This window comes from Aspergillus sydowii (genome assembly GCF_001890705.1).
Source record: "Aspergillus sydowii CBS 593.65 unplaced genomic scaffold ASPSYscaffold_10, whole genome shotgun sequence".
Taxonomy (NCBI): Eukaryota; Fungi; Ascomycota; class Eurotiomycetes; order Eurotiales; family Aspergillaceae; genus Aspergillus; species Aspergillus sydowii.
Window position 1 is genome coordinate 881,553 of NW_024467868.1, and position 26,189 is coordinate 907,741.

At 51.4% G+C, this 26,189-nt stretch overlaps 13 protein-coding genes across 13 annotated transcripts; 7 read left to right on the forward strand and 6 right to left on the reverse strand.

The window, feature by feature from the left end:
• Positions 1-468: 468 nt before the first annotated feature.
• ASPSYDRAFT_34148 (PHD finger protein) lies at positions 469-900 on the reverse strand (the record flags this gene model as incomplete). Its single annotated transcript, XM_040845195.1, has 1 exon — positions 469-900. One exon carries the CDS (start codon positions 898-900, stop codon positions 469-471), a length of 432 nt encoding a protein of 143 aa, XP_040699961.1.
• Positions 901-1,669: 769 nt separating this feature from the next.
• Positions 1,670-3,911, forward strand: ASPSYDRAFT_92348 (Zn(II)2Cys6 transcription factor domain-containing protein; the record flags this gene model as incomplete). The annotated part of the gene is made up of 5 exons (XM_040852663.1): positions 1,670-1,726; positions 1,775-1,942; positions 1,991-2,433; positions 2,487-2,954; positions 3,008-3,911. The coding sequence occupies 5 exons, from the start codon at positions 1,670-1,672 to the stop codon at positions 3,909-3,911; spliced, it is 2,040 nt and encodes a 679-aa protein (XP_040699962.1).
• A 2,016-nt stretch (positions 3,912-5,927) lies between these two features.
• Positions 5,928-7,120, reverse strand: ASPSYDRAFT_92349 (uncharacterized protein; the record flags this gene model as incomplete). Its single annotated transcript, XM_040852664.1, has 4 exons — positions 5,928-6,143; positions 6,203-6,676; positions 6,898-6,938; positions 6,997-7,120. The coding sequence occupies 4 exons, from the start codon at positions 7,118-7,120 to the stop codon at positions 5,928-5,930; spliced, it is 855 nt and encodes a 284-aa protein (XP_040699963.1).
• A 320-nt stretch (positions 7,121-7,440) lies between these two features.
• On the forward strand, positions 7,441-8,530 carry ASPSYDRAFT_34151 (uncharacterized protein; the record flags this gene model as incomplete). Its single annotated transcript, XM_040845196.1, has 3 exons — positions 7,441-7,508; positions 7,557-8,023; positions 8,079-8,530. 3 exons carry the CDS (start codon positions 7,441-7,443, stop codon positions 8,528-8,530), a joined length of 987 nt encoding a protein of 328 aa, XP_040699964.1.
• Positions 8,531-8,814: 284 nt separating this feature from the next.
• On the forward strand, positions 8,815-10,909 carry ASPSYDRAFT_34152 (uncharacterized protein; the record flags this gene model as incomplete). Its single annotated transcript, XM_040845197.1, has 2 exons — positions 8,815-8,922; positions 8,972-10,909. 2 exons carry the CDS (start codon positions 8,815-8,817, stop codon positions 10,907-10,909), a joined length of 2,046 nt encoding a protein of 681 aa, XP_040699965.1.
• ASPSYDRAFT_406200 (RraA family protein) lies at positions 10,887-12,067 on the forward strand. The gene is made up of 3 exons (XM_040846112.1): positions 10,887-11,201; positions 11,255-11,602; positions 11,671-12,067. Exons 1-3 carry the CDS (start codon positions 11,148-11,150, stop codon positions 11,938-11,940), a joined length of 672 nt encoding a protein of 223 aa, XP_040699966.1. The 5' UTR covers positions 10,887-11,147; the 3' UTR covers positions 11,941-12,067.
• Positions 12,068-12,395: 328 nt separating this feature from the next.
• ASPSYDRAFT_157311 (uncharacterized protein) lies at positions 12,396-13,976 on the reverse strand (the record flags this gene model as incomplete). Its single annotated transcript, XM_040842626.1, has 2 exons — positions 12,396-13,792; positions 13,853-13,976. 2 exons carry the CDS (start codon positions 13,974-13,976, stop codon positions 12,396-12,398), a joined length of 1,521 nt encoding a protein of 506 aa, XP_040699967.1.
• Positions 13,977-14,697: 721 nt separating this feature from the next.
• ASPSYDRAFT_48460 (DUF453 domain protein) lies at positions 14,698-16,017 on the forward strand. Its single transcript, XM_040847622.1, has one exon. It carries the CDS (start codon positions 14,737-14,739, stop codon positions 15,907-15,909), a length of 1,173 nt encoding a protein of 390 aa, XP_040699968.1. The 5' UTR covers positions 14,698-14,736; the 3' UTR covers positions 15,910-16,017.
• On the reverse strand, positions 16,017-18,430 carry ASPSYDRAFT_60246 (uncharacterized protein; the record flags this gene model as incomplete). The annotated part of the gene is made up of 3 exons (XM_040849830.1): positions 16,017-16,976; positions 17,026-18,235; positions 18,285-18,430. The coding sequence occupies 3 exons, from the start codon at positions 18,428-18,430 to the stop codon at positions 16,017-16,019; spliced, it is 2,316 nt and encodes a 771-aa protein (XP_040699969.1).
• A 432-nt stretch (positions 18,431-18,862) lies between these two features.
• On the reverse strand, positions 18,863-20,949 carry ASPSYDRAFT_1158711 (NupC/NupG family nucleoside CNT transporter; the record flags this gene model as incomplete). The annotated part of the gene is made up of 3 exons (XM_040840050.1): positions 18,863-19,181; positions 19,241-20,578; positions 20,926-20,949. 3 exons carry the CDS (start codon positions 20,947-20,949, stop codon positions 19,017-19,019), a joined length of 1,527 nt encoding a protein of 508 aa, XP_040699970.1. The 3' UTR covers positions 18,863-19,016.
• A 331-nt stretch (positions 20,950-21,280) lies between these two features.
• On the forward strand, positions 21,281-21,937 carry ASPSYDRAFT_1158713 (Mpv17/PMP22 family protein; the record flags this gene model as incomplete). Its single annotated transcript, XM_040840051.1, has 3 exons — positions 21,281-21,291; positions 21,339-21,499; positions 21,552-21,937. The coding sequence occupies 3 exons, from the start codon at positions 21,281-21,283 to the stop codon at positions 21,926-21,928; spliced, it is 549 nt and encodes a 182-aa protein (XP_040699971.1). The 3' UTR covers positions 21,929-21,937.
• A 149-nt stretch (positions 21,938-22,086) lies between these two features.
• On the reverse strand, positions 22,087-23,435 carry ASPSYDRAFT_60250 (nucleoside hydrolase; the record flags this gene model as incomplete). The annotated part of the gene is made up of 4 exons (XM_040849831.1): positions 22,087-22,447; positions 22,500-23,162; positions 23,221-23,306; positions 23,385-23,435. 4 exons carry the CDS (start codon positions 23,433-23,435, stop codon positions 22,087-22,089), a joined length of 1,161 nt encoding a protein of 386 aa, XP_040699972.1.
• Positions 23,436-24,138: 703 nt separating this feature from the next.
• Positions 24,139-25,619, forward strand: ASPSYDRAFT_1158723 (uncharacterized protein; the record flags this gene model as incomplete). The annotated part of the gene is made up of 2 exons (XM_040840052.1): positions 24,139-24,344; positions 24,400-25,619. 2 exons carry the CDS (start codon positions 24,139-24,141, stop codon positions 25,442-25,444), a joined length of 1,251 nt encoding a protein of 416 aa, XP_040699973.1. The 3' UTR covers positions 25,445-25,619.
• Between the last annotated feature and the right edge of the window lie 570 nt (positions 25,620-26,189).

Genomic DNA, 26,189 nt, shown 5'->3' on the forward strand with positions numbered 1-26,189 from the left:
ATTGTCCTTGACTGCGTCGGAGATTCCTGAGATTTAAAACATGCAACATTCCAGGGTTGTGGAAAAGAAAGAATATTAACAAAATATCCACAACCATCAAAACACAACAAAGCGAGCGGATGTTACATCGAAATGAGGGGGATCGTCTGAGGCCCTGGCGTCGCGTCTCGCCTCCGGTGACTGCCGTCAGGAACGTCCGGCGTACTATGAGTGATCATCGGGGATGATATGGAGTTGGTGCAGCGCCCGGCGCTAATTGGCTGGTGCCTCGATTATAGGTAACAAGGGTGTGCAACCGAAGGAGACACGGCGCGTATTCTCGCATTGATAGCGCGAAGCCACCCCTCTTCGTTGAGCCGTGGCGTGACAATGACATCTCCAAAATCTAATCGATGCCAGACTTCCGTCCGTCCTCAGATGGTGTGGCCATGACAAAAGATGTCTTTTTCGTCTATGCTTCTGGGCTGTTCAAATCAAATCCATCACGATCCTATCCCACGATTTCCCAGTCGTATCAGTGGGGGGTCGCTGAATGGACGACAAATCACCGCCAGAAGGTGCAATCGGCATTCCTGTCATTAAATTGGAATCCAAGTACGCTCTGATGTTCGCGTTATCTTGTCTCAAGTGAGTATTTTCAGATGCCAGCTCTTGGACTCGTTCCCGATGAAGGTCAAGCTCTGCCATCATGGAGCCAAGTTTCAAGAGTAAGTCCGCCGAGAACTCCTGGGACTCTGGAAAGCCACCGTGAGTGTGGAGAAATTCCTGGGCTCGGGTTAATATGTGCGGGTCAAAGACGTTTGGTACTGGCATAGCACGGCCATCAGGATATAGAGCCTGCATCTTATGCGGTGTTGTCCGTGTTGACTGCGTCAAACTGATTGGTTGCGGAGGAGTCATGATGCCCCTCGTCGTACTACGTACAATCGGCGTACCAGACCGGGAAGGCTCAGGAGATATCGTAGTTGGGGTGCCAACAGTTGACGGCGAGCGACTCCATTGTCCGCTGCTGCATGCTGGGCAATAAAACCGCATCGACTGAGTAGGCACATCGGGCGGCGATAAACATGATGCGTGGTAGGATCTACAGCAGGACTCGCATGAAACCAAATTATTTGGCTTGTGGCAACTTGAACAGATGATATTATGAGGTTTTCCAGATGCTGCGAAGTGGGTTAGTTCAATTTGAGTGGATAAAAATATATACTGGTAACACACCCATCCACTGTTTATATATTTGATGTCTGTCTGCCAAGACGGTGGATGGTTCATTGGCAGTAAATCCGTGGCGCGGTGATGTCCCTACTGGAGCGCCATGCTGCATACGATCAATTGGCACTGTCTGCCCCACAGAGACGCCCGAATCTGACGGTGCCTTCAGCATCGTGGGTGTTGACTGTTGAATGTCGATGGAGGGAGCGAAAGGTGACGAAAAGAGAGACAGCCGAATGGGGTAATCCCGCGGAACAACACTGATCCAGCGTCCGAATTATCTCCGGTGGCGCTGCCGAACTTCCGACGTCAGTCCTGCGAGGATTTGCAGCAATTGCCCAGATTTGCGGTTTCACTCTGGCAGGGCTTGGCATCAGTCCTTCCGGCACAATCCTGCAATGATGCTCATTCGAGAAATCTGTGTTCGATAGATCTTCTCGACCCGTCCCTTGCAACAATGCCTGGCGTGCCGTCGAACAAGGCTTGCGAACGCTGCAAAAAGCGTCACATCAAGGTTTGACGTCCCTGACTTCCATCTTCGGGCGCATGCTGAATGACGTAGTGCGATGAAACACGCCCGCGATGTCAGCGCTGCACAGATGCCGGGGTCGAGTGCCCAGGGTTTGTGCAGACGCGCAAGTTCATCGACCAAGGCGCCTCAGTACGGCGTCGATACGCTCCATATCAGGAGCATGCGCCCAAGCCCGGTTCAGGGAGAAACACCCCTCGCGTAGGTTTCTGATACCCTATCATGAGTTGCGTCGTCTCACACCATTAGACGGCGAAAACCAATCACCCCGAATCGGAGCAAAGCGAAGGCAGTGCTGCCGACCCCCAAGGCCCTCCTCACTCGGAGTCGGCCCCAGTAAACGCTGGTATTGAAAACCAGCCACCATTCACCCCTGCAGCCCAAGGTCAGAATGCCAGTAAGCTAAACAACCAGCCTGGAGTTAACGGCAAATTTGGACCCGGACTTTGGCAAGGCCCAAACGCTCGTATTAATCAAGCTTCTATATCCTTGGTTAATTACGGCGTTAATCCTGGCGGCACTACTGATGACTATCAGCGCCAGGACTCACCCGCAGGGGGCCCTTTGACGGGGACCCCGTCAGATCGCGGTGATCGTGAACAGTTCCAAGACATATTTTCAGAGTTAATGACTGGAACTGAGCATGAACTATGCTTCCTGGTTCGGCACTATTGCGAGATCTTAGCTTCTTGGTATGTTTACATCCCGGTCATCTTATGGATGAAATTTATTTATTCTTTCTTAGGCTGGACATTTCAGACAGCGGGAGATTCTTCGCTGCTGCCGTCCCAGTTCGAGGTATAGATGAGCCGTCATTGCGGTATGCAATGGCAGCCCTCTCGGCAAAACACCTGGCAAGAATGAAAGGAGTCAAATTGGCGTGTGTGGCTGGACTGTTTACATCTCCTGCGACGATGGAGGCTTACCCGAATACCGAACAGGTCGACTGGCCCTTGAAAGCCGCCAACTACTACTATTTGGCCGTCACACATATGAACTCGTCCATCTCTGACTATGCAGCTGTGTCCACTTCAGACGTCCTTGAGCCGCCGATATCCATTGTCAATCGGTGGCTGAACCTCCAGTTGAGGCAAGCCCAACGCCAACTAGAAACCAGCGATGCGACATGGAAGACAGCTGAAAACTTGTTGGCTAGCTCGACGATACTTACCCTGTACAAGATCCTCGATGAGCCGGGAGAGAATTGGCAATCGTATGGCATCCCATCTTCTGTAATCGTTTTCAAGGCACTAATTCTGTATCTAGGTATCTTTCTGGGGTCAAACCGCTTTTCTTCCAGTTGCTTAATCTGCTTGCCCAGGGCAGTGGAGATCACAGCAGCTTTTCTCCTGGCGTCACGGCCGCTTTCTGGAACTTTGCCAGAATGGATTATCTAGCCTCGTACTATAATCGACTACCTACCCACCTCGATGCTGACGATTTTGCATTATGGCGTGCTGCTGGACTTTCAGTCGATGATCAAGGAAGTTTATCTGCGCCCGATAGCTTGCCCAGGTCTCAGGCCTTTTCACAAGAGGACATTGCAGCAAACTCTCTGACACGCCTTCTGAACAAACTGACGAATTTCCTGGCCGCTTCCAAGAAATCACAGCTTGAGCATTGGGTCGGAGGGGCGTCCCCCGAAGTATCCACCTCAAGCCGTTCAACTCCTCGTTCCCCTGATTCCCATCCAAACAGTGCGGCGTGGCTTAAATTGTCCTTCGAATTCCAATCTTGGGTCGAGCGCATGCCTGAAACATTCCGCCCTTGCCTGCGCCTGGACAAGCCAACACCGTTTCCGAAATTTCCAGAGATCTTTTATAGTCTGTCATCCTGCGCTGCTGCAATGCAACAATACCATTTCGGACGTCTTGCATTATCTCTCAACCGCCCATCGGACGACGTTTCAGGCCCCAGCACCTCATTCGATCGCCTCCAGGGTTATCGTGACCTAACAAAGGAGGTCGACCACCGTTGCCGAGAAATATGCGGAATCGCCCTCGGCAGGCCACCGAGCGGTGCGCGCGTGCATATGATAACGATGCTCTATGCCGTTGGACAGTGTTTGGAGAAGCCGGAGGAAAAGCAGGTTGTCGTTGACTTATTGCGGGGCATTGAAGCTGATCTGGGATGGTCAACCGCTACACAAGTGCAGAAGCTACAGGAATGATCGCTCCACGTAGTTGCAGCGACCTTGATTTTCATCTACCTCTACAAGATAACCTGGCACAGCAGCCTGGACGGCAACAAGCCCTGTCAAACCCGGAATTTGATCCAGTCGGCTGATCTAAGACTCGGCGACATTGCGTTCACATTGATGATTCCTGCCGAGAAGGGTTCATCCTTGGTGCCGGCTGTGCGATATGTGCGCAGGATATCTTTGACGGTGACTGGTTAGAGTCTGAGGACGTACTGGCATCATGTCATCATGCTTAAGCGTCGCCTCCTGCCCTGCAGAAACCTTTCATTACTACTATATCGTCTGTTCACTGTTCGTCTTAATTGCCATAACACTCCACTAGTGATATAGAGGGCTGCGGGTAGCGTCATTGTCTCCAGTAGAGACAGCAGTGCGGATGGTATGGATACAAGTCCCACGGGTGGAACTAGTCAATAAAGCTTGGTGCTATACGAAGACTCATCCATGTACCAGTACATTGTCTGATGGACAGAATATGCCTCATGGCTTTGGCATTTGTTTTATGCCGCATAAACCCCTTTATATGGAAAGGGGGCGAGAGTCTCAGAGATGAGCCGCCCAAAGAAATTCGCTCACTGCTCATTAATAAAATAGCTAATGGGGCATCCCTGGAATGAATACATAAACATGTTCCCATGGCCAAACTTTATATGTACAATTACCCATCCTCGGCCTTGCTTTATTTATAATATATGCTATACGGTCGTATAAAAATGTCTATTGTGTACCCTCGCTACTGTCCCGTTTGTGTCTCGACACCACGCGAATATTGCTTCCGGGAATGGCATGTCACCCGATGTGAGAGATGTGGGTGGTGCTATTGTCCGTCCCTCCATGGCGGCTGCATTGCATGCTCGGGGATATCCAGTCCACAGTGGGACCACGATTACTGGCTAAGTTGGTGGGAAGAGCTTAGTCGCGGAGTGGATGACTATATCCAGGAGAGAGTGGCCGGGATAGTTGCCCTCAGTACCACTGGAACCCCTGCTCTGGATATCCATGGTTGTCATGACTAGGAGAAGGAAGTGGGAGTATAACAAGTGGTAAAGTTAAAGATCTTTCTTCGTCGCCCTACTTGGGCAATATCTTGCCTCGGGTCTGTTAGTCCTTTGTCCCTTTGGTATAATGGAATCGCCAGTGTGTGGACCTTCCCGTGAAGGGTCTTGAATGGCGTTCAATACAAAGACTCGTGACAGGGGAGCCTATTCATTGACCCCGAAACGATTTCCAATTAGACTAGCTTTATATATGAGTAATAGAACTATGTAAAATATACACAAAGACCCCTAGAGAGCAATAGCTTAGGTGTACTCGCAGTGCTGCTAGATTCTCGCCAATAAAATAAATATCAGAACTCCAAATCCCAGCATAAGAGGCTCCATGGCATCTATTCTTGCCACCCCTAATTGCCCTCCTTTGGTCTTCGCATCAGTTATCCTAAGCTAGAACGAATAGTTCCATGTGAGGAGTGAGGACCATCATACTGTCCACGGGACCAGAGAGAATGCCCAGAATACGATGTCAGTGTCCCAGTCTATAAGTACGACTCGTTACATGATGCAGCGACGGTTCGAGGGCCGGTATGGCACTGATACATTCCTCGACCATTACCAACACGCACACCAAAACAGACTTATTGAAGAAAGCCTCAGAGATGAGTCAGATCGCCAATTACATAAGTGAAGTTGATGTAGAATTGCGGCGTAGTCTTCAGAGGGAGTTAGGATTCTAAGGCGAGACGTGCTGGATCTCGCTATTGCGGTGTGAGCCATGAGCGATGACGCGAAACCCAGAGATCGCTTCTGTTCCAAATGCACAATCCCAAATTTCTAGGGTTCATAGGAAGTCAATCTACAGGTCGTTGTGACCCATTGGCGTAATCAAATAGGAAACTTTACGATTCTAAGGGTTGTAAATAAGGCTCTGGAACGTATTAATATGTATTCGATAAAGTTGAGCTGGCGGTTCGTAGCGCCTGATATCAAATCATGACGCCTTGGGTGCAACGAATGCCTTTACAGTATCCCCAAACCCTACCATACAGATTGTCGCCCAGGTAGCCACACCAACTCGAGGGATAACACCACGGAAAAGACCCTTGACGCCAGAAGTCTTGACAATATGCTTAAAAGTGGATAGGATAGTCGGTTTTTCTGGCCGCGTTGGATCCTTCGTCATGGATTGCATCTCGACTCGTAGGACCTATGAGAAAATCAGCAACATGACGCAATTAAGTATTGGCGAGAGGTATCATAGCATACCTCGAAAGGCTGGTTCCAACAACTCAAGGCTCCGCCGATAGTTGATGCTAGTATTTTCTCACCGAATAATAACGTATCGCCCTTCTTCTTTCCTCTGGCAGATCGAATGCTGTCTTCCGCGAACCTAGAGATCCCAATCCGCGACGACCAGCCGGTAATCTGCCGTAGAGCAACGGCGTTGACACCTTTATTGACGCCCCGGATACCCTTCTCACGAAGGATCTGGAAAAACACCTCTAACGGTCCTGGTGGCTTGATGCCCTGCCCGGAAACTTTGGACCGCGTCACTTCAACCGTTTTCATGCACGTTGTCATCCCCATAGTTAGGTAGGCCTGGGCAAAACCACCTCCAACGCCACCAAGAACTCCACCCAGAGTTGACGATGCGTTGGGAAGTTTTGTACGCACATGGTATTCAATCTCACTAGACGTGAGAACTAGAATGGCCCCTTTTGTGGAGGCTTCAAGCCATGCCTATAGAGTGATTAGTATTGGCCTGTATGTGCTACCGAGAAGTTGAATAGTATACCCATGGTATTAGGCCTTAATAATACGCAGTCCATCGTCCCCGTGTCCAGGTCTTTTGAACGGCATCTTTGATTGTGTCATGTCTGTTTGCCGCCAGCTTTGCATTTTATATTAGCCTCTTGTGGCCGTTTTGTTATACTAGACCCATAGGTGGAGGGAGGGCTTACATGTGTCTTGAGCACTTCCATCGGTTGTCCCAGTGTGGTAACTGAACCAAATTAGCCAATGGATTCCCGTCGGATTAGTCTTAATATTCATTTACTCACCCTGGAAAATATTCATGAACGCCCCGACCGCAAGATTGCGGTACGGTATGGGCCGCCTCTCTTCGACGGAGCTGGGCCCCGTTGTTGGCGACAACTGTCGTAATGGCGTGTTCTGCAAAGCCATAACCTTTTCCCTCCATAGACTTATTATCGTTCTCCTAGAAAAGAAATTATTAGATTACAAGCCACCTGCTATATTATTTCTGGTTTTCCTTCGGTGTGGAGCTGATGCGGTGGCCCATCGGATGCATCCGACACCCCGTTTCAAGGGCCGGCAACTGCCGATAGCGGATATTGACCGGCGGGGAGAAGCGGGGGAACAATCGGATGGGACACTGTTATGAGTGGGTGAGTAGATTCAAGATCGCGTCCCATAGCGCTGGGTTTCTGTCATGGATGAAGCTCATTGTCAAACCTTCCGCGTTGGCCAGAGCATACCGCACCATGGCCGCTACTCACATACTCACGTCAGATTCCCACGTCAAGGTGGCTGTAACCGTTCCCAAACTTGCGTGAGATTAAAAAGCCTATCATATATACAAATGCTGACTTATATTTAGTTCTTTACTTCCACAGGGCGCCTTCGACACCCATGTCCATGTGTTTGATCCTACAATAGGCCCATATGCTAACAACCGGGCATATACTCCGGAGGATGCACCGCTGGATCGACTAATTGCGTTCAACAAGAGCATATCACAACATGGTTCTGGAAATCCAATTGTGCTCGTTCAACCGTCACCATATAAAAGCGACTGCACAGTCCTGCTGAAGTGTCTGCAAGAGCTACAAAACCAAAAAAGGACCGCATTTGGAATCGCAGTAGTAGACCTCCAGACAGTCAAGGACACAGAGCTTGGAAGAATGCATGAACTAGGAGTACGAGGCATTCGGCTGAATTTCCAAGCCGATGGGAAAGAGGTAGACCTCGTTGGCCTAATGACGAGTATACGAACGGCCGCCGCTAGGATCGCACATTTACCGGGCTGGATGATCCAGCTGTTTGTGCCGGGGTTTGTCTGGGATAGTACGTATCAACCAATATGTGCATCAATGGTGCCGGCTAACTTGAGCGTGTTCAGTTATCTTTGACTGCGTTCGTACCTTGCCCGTTCCTATAATCGCGGACCACTTGGGAGGGATGCGAGGTGCATCCAAATTGGGCCCGGACATGGCATTGAATCCTTTGCAGCAGCCAGGACTCGACTCTCTTATTCGCCTTGCTCAAATGTCGAAGGTAATAATCAAGATATCTGGGTTATATCGAGCGTCAGACAGCACAGATACTTGCTATCATGATACCCGACCGTTGGTTGAAGCCCTATCACGCGAAGCGCCGGACCAGTGCATATGGGGGAGTGACTGGCCACATACAGGAGAAGGGAAGGACCGTGTCAATGGGGTTTTAAGCGTAAAGGAACCGTTTCGGTCTATTGATGATTCTGCTATCTTGGAGAAGGTGAAGGAATGGGTAGGGGATGGGGACGTATGGCAGAAATTAATGACGGGCAATCCATCCAGAATATTTCAATAGAGAATCTGCGGATTAATCTCGTTTGTCAATATAGAATCTTGGTACTTCTAATTCGTACATTCAATAGAATATGTCTGCCTCAGGTGTCGACAGGGCACACGTGGTCTCCTCTCCAAATCCCCCGGACGTTCACAAATTCTCCAGATTTCCCTCCTTCACCTCGGTTAAAAGCCCCCAATGTCGTCCTCCATCAAAGCATAGACTTCAATTGGTAATAACGGTATTCTTGCAGGAATGCCATGATTAGCCTATCCTAGGTTGTTCGTTGACACAGATCCAATGCCATGACCAAAGGTGGCAGTGTTGGCACACCTCCGTCTGTAAGGAGGCATCGGCCGGGCTTGAGTCGCAGCGCCGCGGCGTGTGAACGCTGCCGGCGGCGGAAGCAAAAAGTATGTATTGTCCTATTCGGAGCAAACGTCCTACTAACCGGGATATCAGTGTGATGGAAGAACCCCAACATGTGGCCCGTGCGAAACTGTCGGGGCAAACTGTGTGCCATCACGTCGATTAGTTGTCCAGCAGGAAAACCGCGAGTGTGAATGTGACTTGCTGCGAGGTCGATTGACCGCCATACAGCAGGAGTACGACTCTTTATTGCTCCAATTCGATCAGCTAAGAGCCGAGAAACGGTTCGAGGCTCAAAAACAGCCCGAGTCCATCCAGTTTGATACTGCTGTGATTGACTTGCACCCAGCGGATGTTTTTCGTACACCGCAGGAAGATGCAGCACCTGCAGCCGTTGATGCCCAGTCGCAACCGGCCAATTCAATTCTGAATTCCGATTTATCGTACACAGGTCGGATCTTGCGACCGACTTTTGCACCGCCGCCTAATTTCCGAGATGCATATCGCAGTGCGCTAAGTAGCGCCTGGGACTTATGGGGTGACGATTCGGCAAGCGCAGAGCCGTCGACGGTCAATGAGAGCTCCCAGAATATTTCTGCGCCGGCAGGTTTCGATGACGCGGCGTTTGCTGGCTTGGTCGATGTATTCTTTGAACGACGGTGGCCATACCTGCCTGTTCTGCATCGACCGAGCTTTGTCAAGGACCATTTCCATCCGTTCATCGCCAGGACAGTGTCAGGACCAGTATCAAGCTTCCTTGTGAACATGGTTTGTGCAATTGCCGCGACAGAGAAAGCCTCCACTCGGCACGTGAATGGCGAGCACCGTATTTTCTTCAACCGAGCAATACAGGACCTGCACGTTGTTATTCAGGCTGATGACTTTGAGTGCGTGCAATGTCTACTTCTGCTATGCATGTATGGCCACAATGAGCCGCAGTCAGTTAATATGTGGTACACCACTGGCCTCGCGTTGCAGCTAGCTTTAGGAATTGATCTCCACCGCAAAGAAAGCTTGATTGGCTTGAATATGCGTCAGGCAGAATTGTCAAAGCGTGTTTTTTGGTGTGCATACGTCATGAGCTGCAGCATGGCGATCAACATGGGCCGTCCTCTAGGGATTCACGAAGCCGACATCACCACACCCCTACCCCTGCCACTAACGGATGAGCAGCTTGACGAGACGTCTGGCGCACCTGACCCGCCATTGGTACCACGAGTTTCGGACACATCAACGTTTATACATATAATTCAGCTACGGAAAATTAATGCCAGGGTGTATGGTTCGTTTCATTCCATCAGCCGGACAAGATCCGATCCGACCGACCTCGAGGCGACTCGCAACGAATTCTTCTCGGAGTTAAATCACTGGCTGATTACTGCGCCGAGATACGTCCGCACCGTTTCTACATTCCAGTCCCAAGAGTGGTTTCAGATCGCGTTCCATCACGCTGTCCTATCGCTCTATCGACCCTCTCGTGCAGTTCCGATGCCATCCTCCGAGGACCTTCGGCTGTGCATGGAGTCTGCCATCGGACTGATCAATTCATACAGCTCTCTCTACGCACGCAACCGAATCAAGTATACCTTTGTTGCAATACACTCGCTGTTCATGGCTGCGGTAACGATGCTCTACGCTCTCCGAGCATCACCTGTGCTGCGCCACGAGTTGACCAAGCCAGTAGTGCAGACGAACATTCTCACGTTTCTCACTCTCTTCAGGGGCATATCGAATGGGCGTCCAGTAGGGGATAAGTGCTCGTCAATTATCGAACGGCTGGGCAACTCCATATTGACACTGTTTGATGCAAACGATAGCCCCGGTATGGAATTGGACCCGGAGTTCCAGTCATGGTTTGGGCTACAAACACACACATTTCCCACACCTAGCCCAGGAAACCTGGTTGAAGGCTTAACCACCGGACAGGAACATTTGGACTTTCCGGACATTCGCGTTGACCTTCCTTGGATGGATCTATTCACTGAGGGTGTCGGTCTAGGCTCTACGGATGCTTGGAGCTTTCTTTCGTAGAGAGCTATTAGAACTCTCAATGGCCGTTAGCATTGTTAACGTCTTTTTGGGCAGATGGAAGCAATGTTGTCGGGACTCTGGCAGTGACCTCCGATTTCGTAAACCTGCCCGATTGTTCGGATCCATCCGAGGCCCCATTCCACCTGGTGAACTTGAACATTATTGCCAGTAGCAGTCCCCAAGTCCAATTCCCAGTTGTATTATTATCATTGAACGACTATTGGAATTACCCACCAAAATGACAACCAAATCAAAGGCCTTCCAAGCGCTCAAACAGTTCTCTAGCTGCGATGTAGGTCACCTGCTTTCCGGTAACGCATATTCCCTGACCAACCTCCAACGTAGATCGGCGACGCGCTCGTCAAACTGCGCTATCCCTATGGAGGCTTCTTGGATAGCTTGCGCATGCGCTCTCCTGCGCTACGGCCGGACTCACCGTCACCCCTCCGCATCTACGGGCCCGCCATAACGGTGAAAATGATCGAAACGAATAAACCTGGCCCGACCCCCGACTTGCATTTCGCCGATGCCAACAAACCTGGCCATGTCATGTACATTCAACAACCAAAGGGCCTTTATTCTGCGTGCTGGGGTGGGCTCATGTCTACGCGCGCAAAAGCCACCGGCGCGCTTGGCGTGGTTATAGATGGACGTATGAGGGATGTGCGGGAGCATTGGGACTTGGGATTTCCTGTATGTCGTTTTCCCATAACACTTCTCCTACTTCGCACAGATTGAAACAGCTACTAATATAGGTATAGGTATTCTCACGCGATACCTCCATTCTCGGATCCGGTGGCTTTACCCGGGCGTCCGAGATCGATGTCCCGCTTCAGTTCAAGGAAGATCTATGGATTAATCCTGGGGACATGATTGTTGGGGACGAAGATGGAGTGGTTGTTGTACCGCCTTCGCTCTGTGAGCAAGTTGTCGAGCTGTGTCAGGAGCGAAGTGAAATAGATGAGAGGACCGTGCAGGCCTTGAAGGCAGGCGAGCTTATGGGGCCCACTATCAAGAGGTTGAGGAAGTAGTCTTTGGATACCCACGAGTCTTCCTAGCCAGTATTTGCCTTATGTAGTAGAGGTTTGTGTACTAGGAAGGTCCAACCCAGTAGGTAAGGATCATCGTACCTGCCTTGTATTATCTAATGATATTCGCCAAGTTAACTGGAAGGTGCAGCCACCGAGGGAGGAAGGAGCGATTCATTTAACATCACGGTCGTACCTGCCTATTACATTTACAATGACATGGATGTACTTTATATACGCTGTAGTCCACATAAAATCATTTCAGGATTGGAGCTCTATATCGTGTCCTTTTACCAGTGCCGCTCATATCGCCATATACAGAGGTAGACCCAAATATGACCCGTCGTAATCCATCATGCCCTCTCCACCCAAGCACTGCTCGTTCCCACCTTCTCTCCATCCCTGTATCCCGTTAGCATATAAACATAAAAAGCGAACAGCCAATAAAGTCCGCCCACCTACTTCACTTCTACTTCATCATCTGCCCTGACCAGAGGCTGCGCAAGCCGATAAATGGGCCTCTCAAAAATCATATCAATCTCCTCCAAACTCAACCCGCTCGTCTCAGGAACGAAAAAGTACGCATACACCAACGCAATCACACAGAACGCCGCAAAGAGAACAAACGCCCCCCATTGATCTGTGCTCTCCAAAAGGGCGGGCGTTGCCTTCGTAATCGCGAAGTAAAAGAGCCAGTGAAACCCCTGCGAAAGGGCTCCTCCAAACGATCGAATCCGGTTCGGCCACAGCTCCGCGCCGAAGAGATATGGGAGACTGTAAAGCCCTATCGCCCATCCGAGAGCATGGATAAAGACTGCTGCAATGGCAGCATCGGATGCTCCCTTCCTTACTTTGTCGGGAGATTTCAGGAAGGATTCGAGATACCCAGCCAGGTAGGCATGGCAGACAGCTTGGATGCAGACGCCAGTCATCATTGATTTGCGGCGTCCGATTACGTCGACGAGGACGAGGGATGCGGCGATGCAGCATACCACTTTGGCCAAGGCATAGAGGCCTGTTGAGTAGACCTTTACCCCGGATCCGGTGATTCCGATTAGCCCATATATCGTTGGCAGATAATTGGTAATTGAATTGGCGCCTGACATCTGCGCTAGGATGTAGGCGATTATGGTGAGTTGCACGCGGCGGAGGTTTGAGCGGACGAAGAAGGTCTCTTTTACGATGCTGAGGTAGCTGCTGTCCGTTTGTTCGACCTGGGTTGTCATGCCGTGGTATTCTTCTGCAACGAATGCGTTACTTATGGGCAGGGAGCGAACGCGTTCTAGCGTCGCGAGACCTTCCTGCTGGCGGTTTCGGAGAAGGAGCCACCGTGGAGACTCGACACTGAAGAATGATAGGAATATGCTGATTGCAGGGGCGAATGTCTGCACGAACCAGGGGATTTGATTTTGCAGATCACTTGTGCCTGGTATGTGGATGGAGCAGCCGTATACGGTGAAGACACCAATCATTTGGGTTGTAAGCATGCATACATTGAACCAGAGGGTCATCAACCCTCGGATAGCCTTGGGTGCTATCTCGGAGATGGTCATTGGGCCTACAACCGATAATGCACCGATTCCTAACCCTGCGATGATACGTCCCACATAGAGCACACCGACATGGCCGTACGCAAAACATGAGATGAGAGAGCCAACGATGTAGAGAGCTTGGTACAGCCGCAGAGACCAGATACGGCCCAACCGGTCGTTTATCAGGAAGGAAAGCAAAGCACCTACCCCAGCCCCGAGATTGACGAAGGACACGAGGTTTGAGACCGTGTTGTCGTCGATATCGTATGTTTTTTGGAAGGAGGGGAGTTGTGTGATGGAAGCAGCGGAGCCTTCATCCCAGCCTGATTTCATTAGCTGAACGCTCAATGTATGCGATGGACATGGATAGGTCAGATTCGTACCCTTTGCGCAACCACCTAGGGCAAATGCAATGACCGAGATAAAGAGGTGCCGGTTGTATATCTCCCGCGGAGATTGCTTGATAGCGTTGATGTATTTCACCAACGAGGCTTGCTGCTTGGCCATTTTGAAGAACACCAACTAATGAAACGTATGAAGTATTCACCTGTAGAATGATATGAGAGCGCATGTCCTTTACATAGTTCAATCCCAGATCGTTTGATAGCCAAGACTTGCGGAGAACCCTGGGGTGTCCGGATGCATCCGACGGAGTTACCGCGGCCAACCTCGTCTTCATTTGTAATATGATTTACCAGGTGGACTGCATTTGATAATGGGGGAGAGCAATAGGTTGGGTGGGTGCAATGAGAGCCTCGAACTTTAACATGCAAGTCGGATGCGTGCCCCGGGTTTGGCGGAGGCCGAGCCAGAGCGTGTTGTCAATTAAAAAATGTCGCGTTATTGATTGTCGTCAACCTACGACCTTAAGACTCAAAGGTATGGTGAATAATTAAGATCTTGAAATTCTTTGAATACGCTGGTCGTGAACATGCGACTGTTTGTCAACAGCCGCCTACGCGTGGCATCTTTTCCAACCGGTACACTATTTTACGCCCGGAATGGGAAAAGGAAAGCTCAGTTGCCAGTCACCTCGACGTTTCCAGCCAAAACAATCAGAAATTGAAAATCCACCAATAGATCTTCGGAAGGAAATCTGGAAGGCAAAGCCGATAGTGTAAATAACAAAAACAACCCCAACCCTAACTGCCCATTTCGGATGTAGCCGCTATCAAGTCACGTGCATCATTCCTTAAAGCCGAGCGTCCATCGGATCTCCGACATCCAGTCGACTCCCTATCGACCGTCCACACACACACACTACGCGATGCTTCGACGCGCAGTCCCAAGATTATTACAGGACCCGAAAGTCTGGAGGCGCTGCGTGTCCAGCACCGGTGGCAACCAAAACTGTGTCTCAGCAGCGTATTACCGCGGCGGCACATCCCGAGCAGTGTTCTTCAACCAACAAGATCTCCCCCAGAACCGCGCGCAATGGGATCCCATTTTCCGAGGCGTAATCGGCAGTCCTGATCCCTATGGCCGCCAATTAGACGGGCTTGGGGGCGGAATCTCCAGTCTATCCAAAGTCTGCGTCGTGGGTGCCTCGACACATCCCGATGCAGATGTGGACTACACGTTCGCTGCGCTGGGCGTCAAGAACACAGACGTCGACTACTCCAGCAACTGCGGCAACATGGTCAGCGCGGTTGGGCCTTACGCGGTTGATGCTGGGCTTTTCAAAACGGGCAAAGATGCGAACTCGGCGCTCGTTCGTATCCACAACACCAACACCGGCAAAATCATCAATGCTACGTTTCCCGTTGTTAACGGCGAGGCTGCTGCAAGCGGGGAACTGGAAATTGACGGTGTCGCGGGGAGCGGCGCCCCTATTCAACTCGACTTTGTGAACCCGGCTGGCTCGAAGACGGGGAAGCTTCTCCCTACGTGTATCGTGAAGGATACATTCGACGGCGTCGAAGCAACCTGCATCGATGTCGCGAATCCCTGTGTCTTTGTCAAGGCTGAGGATCTTGACGTACCCGGTACATTGACACCGGATGAGATCACGAATACACCTGGTCTTCTCAAGCGTTTAGATTCGATTCGACGCCAGGCGGGCGCGCGCATGGGTCTCGCGTCTACGCCAGAGGGTGTCCCAGGTAGTGTTCCGAAGATTGGGATGGTTTCGACGCCGAAGAAAGGAAGTGAAGAAGGGTCCAAGGTGGATCTGGTCGTTCGGGCCCTCTCGGTGGGCCAGCCGCACAAGGCGGTTCCGATTACCGTTGCCTTGGCTCTGGCTACGGCTGCGCGTTTACCGGGGAGTACGGTGGCCGATGTTACGAATTCGCAGGCCGTTGATCCGGCGGGGATTACTATCGGGCATGCGAGTGGGAGTATTCTTGTTGGGGCTACGTTTGGGGCGGACGGGGGATTGGATTACGCGACAGTGTTTCGCACGGCGAGGCGGCTGTTTGAGGGAAGGATATTCTGGAAGTGAAACAGAGAATTGGTTATATGAATAGTTAGAATGTATATATGGTTATTCTATCCCAACAGTGTAGTATATTATCCAGAGCAAAGCAATTGAAGTATACAGTACATACATCATACTCCCTTGGCCATTAAGTTGAGTGCACTCCCGGCCTTGAAATACTCGAACTGCTCCTGAGTGAAGGTATGCTGCAATGATGCCTCCCAAGTTTCTCGCCCATCAGTAGGAGTGACTCTCATGGTTAGTGGTTTCCCCGGTGCAAAATCCCCAAGGTTAATGATACTGATCAGATCCGAAGCCCGAATGCGATCGTAGTCTGCCTCATCAGTAAAAGTCCCGGCCAACATCCCCTGTTTCTTCAAGTTCGCCTCGTGGATACGTGCAAAGCTCTTTGCTATTATAGCCACGCCTCCCAGATAACGTGGCTGAAGAGCAGCATGTTCACGGGATGATCCTTCTCCATAGTTATGGTCTGCAATCACAACCCACTGCCGGCCTTGCGATTGGTAGTGCCGTGCCGTGCCCGGGACGTCACCATCGGTATTTGTGAGTTGGTTGCGGACCTTGTTTACATTCTCCGTTTCTGCGTTCACGGCGCCGATGAGTGTGTTGTTAGAGATGTTCTCTAGGTGCCCGCGGAATCGGAACCACGGGCCTGCGGGTGTTATGTGGTCTGTTGTACATTTACCCTTTGTCTTGATGAGGATCAGGCAATCGTTGAAATCATTGCCTGACCAAGAACTGAAAGGTGCTAGTTTCTGGAGACGCTGGGAGCTGGGGTGGATGTCGACCTCTAGCTTGGAACGATCGCCCGATGGAGGTGGAACATATGCTCTGTCTGAGTCCAGGTAGCCTTCGCTTGGGAGGGTCTCTCCAGTTGGAGGATCGAATTGGAACTTCTCCCCAGACGGGGTTGTTAAGGTGTCGTTTGCCGGATTGAAACCTAGGTCTTGGGAGAAGACTTTGGCCATGACAACCTCAGGGGAGGCGAGAAATATGTGCGTAGCTGGATTGCTGTCGAGTCGCCCAGAGAAGTTACGATTATATGAGGTGATAATAGAGTTTTCCGTTCCCTAAACGGTCAGTCTATCTCCCTCATAGAAGAAGTGGCGTGGGACATACCTTTTTCATATCAGCGCGATCCCACGAACCGCAGCACGGCCCACAAGCATTGGGGAGCATGGTGGCTCCGGCCTTTTCAAAGACTTGTAGGATACCAGCTTTCTCCAGTGTATCCCGTGTTTTCAGACTACCCGGAGACAGGAGTAATGGCATTGCAGGTTTAATACCAGCGTCGAGTGCTTGTTGAGCAACACTGGCTGCCCGAGTCAAGTCCTGGAATGAAGAGTTGGTACAAGACCCAATCAGGCCTGCCGTCAAGGATGGCCACTGATTTTCCTCTGCAGCTGAACCAAACTTTGAGATAGGTGTAGATAGGTCGGGTGTGAAGGGCCCGTTGACGAGTGGTTCAAGGGTTGATAAGTCAATATCTATGACCTGGTCATATTCCGCCCCTGCATCAGCTTGGAGCTCATGCGCAATCCCATCAACAGCAGCGGCCATATCAGGGCGCCTGTTAGCGTGTAGGTACTGGCTCATTGACGGGGCATAAGGGAAGATCGACGTTGTAGCACCAGTCTCAGCTCCCATATTGCACACCGTAGCCATACCCGTCGCCGACAGGGTCTGTGTGCCGGGGCCGAAGTACTCAATAATTGAGCCAGTCCCGCCCTTGACGGAGATCAGACCCGCTAGCTTGTTGATGATATCCTTGGGCGAGGCCCATCTGGACAATGCACCATGGAGTCTTACGCCAAGTACTTTAGGTGCGGTCAGCTCGAGCGGCAAACCAGCCATAACATCAACTGCATCTGCACCACCGACACCAATAGCAATCATACCCATTCCACCCGCGTTAGGAGTATGAGAATCCGTACCAACCATCATCCCAGCTGGATAAGCATAGTTCTCTAGCACAATCTGGTGAATGATACCCGCTCCAGGCCTCCAGAAACCCATTCCGTACTTCTGACATGCGCTGCCCATAAAGTCATAAACTTCACGGTGCGCCTCCAGCGCTCGCGGGAGGTCTTGGTCTTCTCCATCCCGACTGACGATCAGATGGTCGCAATGCACGGTAGTGGGCACCGCGGCTGTATCCATACCAGCGGACATGAACTGGATCAACGCCATCTGTGCGGTGGCATCTTGGCAGGCAATGCGGATAGGACGGAGCCGTAACTGCGTCTGGCCGCGGACGATATCCTGGTCGAAGTCGTCGTCAAGATGACTATACAGAACTTTCTCTGCGTATGTCAATGGACGTTTTAACCTGGTATTTTATTAGCTTCGGCATATAATCTGCAATCGCGGAGACTTACCTCTCACGCAACGTTCCAATTTTGGATGTGTATTTGCCAAAATCCACGCGCTTCTCCGGTTCAAATCGACTCAGTGCCGCCGTCGCCAGCCCACGACGACCAAACGCGCACCGATGCAGTTGAATTGACCGGCGCGATATAAACATCTTGGTAATCACGAGGATGTGACTTGTTGAATGTATTAACCCTGTCCTTGGCCGTTGCTTTAACTGAGAATTCACGGGAATTGTTTTGTTCGGATCTATCCGACGGCGGCGGAAGGGCTCCGACAATCGCATACACTCCCCATATTATGCTTAATTCTTGTTGCACAGTATTAATGACTTATTTATAATTGGGTAGCAATAATTGCTCCTTCCTATTCTCGGAATGCAGCGGTCGCAGCTTCCATATACGGTCATGCCCGGCTCCACGCTCAAGGCAGATACACATATATATATTTAACAAAGCTGTACAGAAGACATGACAAATGCCGGACAAACAATCTTATAAGGCGTGGTTTACTACTTTATTTACATCAGCTACGGGAAACGGTTGAAAAGAAACCTATAAAACTTTGCACCTTGATGCTGCTCTCTCCCAGACCTGTCGCTGACGCACCCATAGATCAGAACCGAACCGTTGGATTATAGGTCACCCCGTGACAAAACGGACTTTATAAGCTGTAGTAATTATTGGGATACTACATGAAATCAAAAGTTGACATTGCTATTGGCCAGCGGCGTGTTCATGTTAACTGTTAAGCAACATCCCTGCGATGCTTGCCGACGACAACGTAGAAAGTATCCCAGAGCAAAGAGCAGAAACAGCCACCTTGGATATATCGCCCGCTCGACCCGGCGCTACCTGCGACAAGATTGCGATCTGGACTCCGAGCGAGCCGAGATTCCCAAAGCCCTAGATGGTATGTTAGTTACATATAAGACTCCCAGAGGCGCCGCTAGCGATCCACTCACACAGCATGCATATGTCGCAATCAGCTTGCCTCGAGAAGTCATGCTCTTGTACGGTTCCTCCGATAGTTTCTGAAACGCGACGAACTCATTGGCAATGATTTTCAAGCCAACTACCTGGCCGAAGGGACGAAGGTCCTGCTTCGGAACGCCCAGAAGCCAGGCCACAGGGTAGAGAAGATACCCCAGGATAAGGTCGAGCGTAAGGTAGGGGTCCGAGATACTCCAATACCTCCCCCACCAGGTAAGGAATCCGTCGACCAGGGCGATCAGAGATATGACGCAGAGGATAGTCGCCACGATCGAGACGGCGATCTTGAGGCCCAGCCAGGCCCCGCTGGCAAAAGCTTGAATGGCATTTGCGGCTTTCTGCTCATCCTCAGGCACGTTGACGTTGCCTGAGGTCAACGTCTCCTCCGTCTCGGGATACCGCATCTTGGAGACGGCAAGGGAGGCTGGAATCGACATCACGCAGGAAGTGATCAGGGCTTGTGGGTTGACGCCTAGACTTATGTACGCAGCGAGCATAGAGCCGGAGACAGTCGCAAACCCACAGGTCATGACCTGGTGGATCTCTCCCAGAGTAAGGTACGGTATAAAGGGCTTGATCAACATCGCCGACTCGCCCTGGCCGACAAACGGCGTGGCGGCGGCAACGACTGCCTCTGCGCCGGAAACGCGCAGCATCCAGAAAAAGAAGATGGCGACGTGGCGGACTACCCACTGCAAAATACCCCAGTGGTAGAGAAGAGAAACGACCGAAACGAAAAAGATAATCGGCGGCATGGTGCCGGTCATGAACCAGCCTATATCCTTCACTTTGTCGTCAGTCAAGAACGTCAAGCCATTATTGGAGAAACCAAGGAAGATTTCTGCCAGATTCGAAATAAAGGAGAATATATCGTAACCAGCAGTCGTCTTCAGAACGAAAACCGCGATGATGAACTGGGCCAGCATTCCCCCGATCACAGTGTGCCAGCGTATCTTCTTCCGGTCGCGAGATGAGGCGTAAAGGACCCCGATCAGAACGACCAGTCCGAAGATGGACACTCCCCGGTTCGCGCGAGTATTGTCGCCCGACTCCCCTGGAACCAGCGACCCGACCAAGATTGTGGCTACCGTGACGAGTGCAGCAAGGGGCTGATGGAGCCTGGGCGGGATAATCTCATAGACTCTGTACAGCGAGTTCCTCCAGACAAATCTGGCAGGCTTCATGACCACCGAGGTGGGCAGCCAGCAGAAGATGATCCTCAGCGAGATGGCCAGATACAACAGAAAGGGTATGATCCAGCCAGAGATACCAGTACGGTGAAATACCAGCCCGTAAACCCACCATCTGCGCTCGGTTAGCAAGGATGTCGGGCGGGCCTGTCAATAGGGCTGAACTTGCGCTGTCCAAAGTAACAATGTGAAGATGTAGAAGGCAGTTCGCCGGTGCCTCCGGTACACACCTAATGCCCTTGTATATCCCGGGAACTGCCCCCCGCTTTCTTCGACATGGTCCAACACGTCCCCGGCTTCCTCATCTTGTAGTCCATCGCGCTTGTTCCCAGATTCGACTCCCTTGCAGTCAACTATATCTTCCGATTCTTTGGACGCTCTCCGATTATCGGATCCACCGGAAGTGGGCTAATTGAGACAAGTCAGCGAGTCGATGTTCGAGTCTCCATTGGTAAGTGGCCAAATACCGCAGTATCATTGGCGACGGTCATAGCCAGAGAATGCCCGCCTGACAATAATCCAATTACAAGGAGACGGCATGTAACATGTGCGTCCAAGGGCCCGCCCAATGCGTTTTTGTAAGCATTATGGGACCCCGGAAAGCTGTGGGTTCAAATACTGTGCAGCATGGCGGGGGACAGTTGGAGTATGGAGATTGTATGGAGACTAGGGTTTCCGGACGCAGATCGCGGAGAACTGAAGCCGGCTTAACCTCACTGTAATTCCGGCGGATATATCAAGATCAAGCAGTATATACTTGGTGGCTTATTTCTTTTAGAGAGCCTAGGCTGCCCAATCCACGTCCAGATTAACAGCTTCAATATGCTTCGCTGGTATGTATCGCTGATAAACCAGGGCCGACTTGCTGACTCTACTGTAGGTACCAGCACTGCCTTCGTTCCTCGCCTCTTCTCACGCAAAGCGTCACGACCAGCGTACTATTCGCTGCCGGCGACATCTCAGCGCAGCAATTGATTGAAAAGAGGAAACCCGAAGCGCATGAATGGGCGCGAACCTGCCGCATGGCATGTTATGGAGGCCGTGGGTATTCCCTCCTCCTCATCTTCAACATATTTGCTTCTAACTGCAGCAGTCGTTTTCGGGCCCGCAGCCTCAACTTGGTATAGACTCATTGCCAGCCGGGTCAACTTTCGAGATGTGAGAAAGACTCTTCTGGCCAGAGTGGCTTGCGATCAGCTGGTCTTCGCACCCGTCGCCACCGGCGTCTTCCTATCCAGCATGGCGCTGCTCGAAGGCGCAGACCCAAGGCAAAAGCTTGACGAGAGTTATTTCACAGCACTGAGAACGAATTACTTGGTCTGGCCCATGGCACAGTTTGTAAATTTTAAATTCGTTCCCGTGCAGCACCAGCTTTTATTCGTGAATGTTGTGAGTCTCGGCTGGAACTGTTTCTTAAGCTGCCTGAATAGTGGCAGCAAAGAGACGATCCAGCACTCGCAGGTTATGTAAATCTCACCATATATATAAGTGAATTGACGTATATAGTTTGCAATAGACGGTCTACCTACTATCCGACGATATAGAAAACTCCCATCGACAACCCGCATGGCACCAGTTAGTGGTGCTTTCGGACTGCGTATAATATGAATTTGGATGAAGCGAGATGATTAAATTCGGGCTGTTTCCCGCTCCCGGCTCTCAAAGACTTTGTTCGCGTCATCAGCTCTTTCAAGACAATCCTCGATTACAGTCCAGAACTTAGGCACATCCAACCCTCTTGGAATCGTCACGCCCTCTTCGCCAATGGGACACTTTTTGGCAATGGTCCTTCCTGTCTGTTTCTGCTCGGCCTCCTCAAACAGACCATCTGTGATGACAGTGACCTCAAATCGCTCGCGATGTTGTGGAGACTGGCTCCTCGTAGCATCCCACTGGAAGAATGGAATACTCCCCGGAATACCACCCAGGACAGCAGCTACCGCTATAGGATCGTGCAGCGGCGGACCGTCGGCAATGCCAAAGACATCCCTGCTACTGGTCAGCCGACGAGCAATACTAAGGAGCCGTGGTTAGGCCGTACGCATAAGTCTTTGAGAAGAAATAGAGTAACTCAACGAGCAACTTCCTCAATGTGGACTTCCCAGCTTCCCCATTTGCACCACTTTTACCACTTTTACCATAAAGCAACAGATCCTTGACATCCGGCGTGGCTCGGACTTGATGCGTCAGATCCAGCGGCGCGATGATGGTCTTTTTAGCTATCTCCTTGTTATGGAATACATCCGCCGCGGCTTCGGGATCAACGAGGATATTAAATTCAGCCCATTGAGTCCAGTTACCGGCGCAGTCCTGCTGTACGTTAGATTTTCCAAGAGGCGCATCTGAGAACCCGGCCCCGATTGCTCCCCCCATAAGGCTCAAGCCCCTGACGTGTGCCACGAGTTCCGGATACTTCCTGAACAAAGCCCCGACATTGGTCAACGCGCCGGTGGCAACGATCCAGGCGGTCCCCGGGGGCTGGGCCTTAAGAGCCGCCGCCATAGCGTCTACCCCGGGCTCGGAGGAGGGTGCGCACAAGGGGGTTGGAAGAAGGTCTGTACCATCGAGGCCGCTGGCGCCGTGGATTTCAGTGGGAGCGTGCAGCGCTGGGCGGTCAAGGGGTTTCCCATGACCAACGTACAGAGGAATGTCGTTGTGCTTTCCCATCGCGGTAAGGAGAGCTGCTGCGTTACGGGTGGTGTTTCTGCGGTTACCGCATTGTTTAGATGGATGCCTCGTGTTTGGGACTGGCGGGTACTAACTCGATGGAGGCATTCCCGAAGACGCTGGTTATGCCCAGGAGCTTTATATTGGGATGGTAGGCTGCAAGGAGTATTGCAAAGGCATCCTTGTACATAGGTGTCAGCTAACCTCGTTGGAGATATTACGCCCAGACTTTACATGCAGAGAAAGGCATCGAACCTACATCATGGCCGGGGTCGCAGTCGAGCCACACGGGGACCTGGGAAGAAGCCATAGTGGCGATAGTGATTAAGGATTGAAAACTGTGCGAATGCTCGGGCGATAAGGATAACTATAGTTGTAGATATTGAGTTTACAGGCGGAAGTCTGGTTACATATAGTGTCGGATAGATGCACCAGCTAAACAAAATGAACGGATATACGCGAGGCCGTGGCAAACAGCTACCGGATATCTATCTTGCCGCATTTGAAGCCAACAAGGGCGGCCTTGCAGAGGGTGAACCTCCAATTAGAGCGGCCGAGTGTGAGAACAAGGTGATGGATGGGCGGAAGAACTAGATACCTTAGAGCATTTCCTTTATGAAAAATGAAAAATACGGACGAGCTGTTCCTAGGCGGATAGGTAGGTAGGGAAAGTAGCCATCTTTTTTTTTTTTTTTTTTTAATGCATAGAAGTAATTCTAGGGTAGATGGAGTAGGCCAGGGCTATGATAACAACAGTTCCGTATACTACGGAGTAAAGGCGAACTGCGGATTTAGTATTCCCGTTCGTTTCTCCATATCCGAGTCTCTGAGTCTATCTCGACCCACATGTGTCAGTATGACGGCTGGTATTGAGGGACAACTGTGGATTCTTATTCCGGTACCCTTTTCCATATCCGAGCATTTGGAGTCTGGATCGTGGAGTCTATACAGCCATACTAGTAAAAAACGGCCTCAACCCTGTTACATGCCCATCCAACCTCGAATCTCCCAAAATGAGTGCCGTGCAGACTACATGGCGCATTTCGCTGTCACGTACTGCTTGCCCATTAGGGACGGCCACAGGAGCGGCTTTCACTCTGCCGTTAAACACACGAATCCGGCGTGTTTTCCCGGGAACTCAGCTGCGACATCATAGTAGCCACCAGGCGAGGGATAAAGGAGGATTACAAGACTGCCCGTCTTTCGCATTCGCGTTCGAGTAAGTGAGCCCCAGCCGCATTATCCTGAGTAATAAAATGCTAACCAGAAGAAAGCATTGACGGGGTACTACTTCGAGAATCAAAGCCGATCCCAGGAGCCATAAAGGCTCTCAGAGGGTTACAGGAGCGGCGAATCCCGTTCATCCTGCTCACCAACGGCGGCGGAAAGCATGAGAGGGAACGAGTCGAGGACCTCAGTCGGAAACTCGAAATAGATCTCTCAGTAAACAGCTTCGTCCAGTCTCACACTCCATTCCGCGAGCTGGTTAACGGGCCTGACGGGCTAGGAGACAAGACCGTGCTCGTAACGGGCTCCAACGCCGCCACCAAGTGTCGGGAGATCGCATACGACTATGGCTTCACGAAGGTAGTTACCCCTGCGGATATCCTGAAGGCGTATCCGACGCTCTGGCCATTCGATCCGCTGCTGGATACCGTGTACAGTGCCGCTGCAAAGCCTCTGCCTGAGATGCCGCCCAGGATCGACGGGATATTTGTCTATAATGATCCGCGCGACTGGGCCCTCGACATCCAGATCATCGTCGACCTGCTTCTCTCGGACGGCGGCGTGCTGGGGACTTACTCTCCGCGAAACGGCGACAAGTCGCTGCCGAATGATGGCTGGCAGTCAGGGAACCAGCCCCAGCTGTTTTTCTCGAACCCGGATCTGTTCTGGAGTACGGCGTATCACCAACCGAGACTCGGTCAGGGGGCACTCCAGGCTGCACTGGTGGGAATATGGAGCGAGATTACGGGTGGGAAGCAACTGAAGCGTAGGACGATGGGGAAGCCGTTCGGACAGACTTATGAGTACGCGGAACGTGTGCTGAATGGGCATCGGGAGAGTATGCTCGGAATAGACGGCGGGCGTAAAACAGGGCCGTTGCGTCGAGTATACATGGTGGGCGATAACCCAGAAAGCGACATAAAGGGCGCAAACGACTTCAACAGCCCTACTGGGACAGCGTGGACGTCGATTCTAGTTCGGACTGGTGTGTGGAGCGAGGAGCGAGGAAGCCCGGCTTACCCCCCGAAGGCTATAGCGGACGACGTGAGCTCTGCGATCGAATGGGCTCTACGACAGGAAGGTTGCCGTTGAGGGCATCTGCGAGACTTGAATACAGGCTCGAGCTTCGTTCTACATACTATCCATCTCATCCTCTCCAGGTTGAAGTCCAAGTCAAGAGGCATCATATCATTATAGAGACATCGGTTCCATAGTGAACAAGTTATATAGATTTGTTGTCATCACGTCGAAGTCCAGCTGAGACAGACCTTGTCCGTCACCCCCAAGCTCCTGCGCATTGGGAGGCGCCATTGTAGACGCACCGGCACTCGCATCAACGCCCCTGTCGCCGAAGAAGATCAAGTCCTCTGAAGTATTCGGGGCCGCTCCGTCAAACGACAGAAGTTGGGAATTGTGCGGATTGCTTCCTGCGTACGCGCTCGATGCGTCCACTGGAATCGCTGGTGGTATTGACCGCTCGACGGCCTGGAGAATTCGACCAACTGATAGAGCAGTGTTCGCCGCAGGAGCTTCGCCGACTATGTCCCTCAAGCAGGTCAAAGCAATATCGATGTACTCTCTGTTGTTTGGATGCTTGGACGGGTGACAGAGACTGTCATAAAGGAGCACAGCACAGCTGGTTTCGAGAAAGAACGAGTTGAGTCTCCGGTTCTGCGAAATTGTAAGCTTGCTTGGCTACTCTTCCTGGGCATGGCAGAGCAAACCTTGCATGCATCTGAGACGCGGAATATGCCGTTTACAAAGACGATATAGTCCTGCGCGGCGTCTGTGGCTCGCCTGCAAGCCTGTCGAATCCAAAGCTCCTCCGCTGGACGTC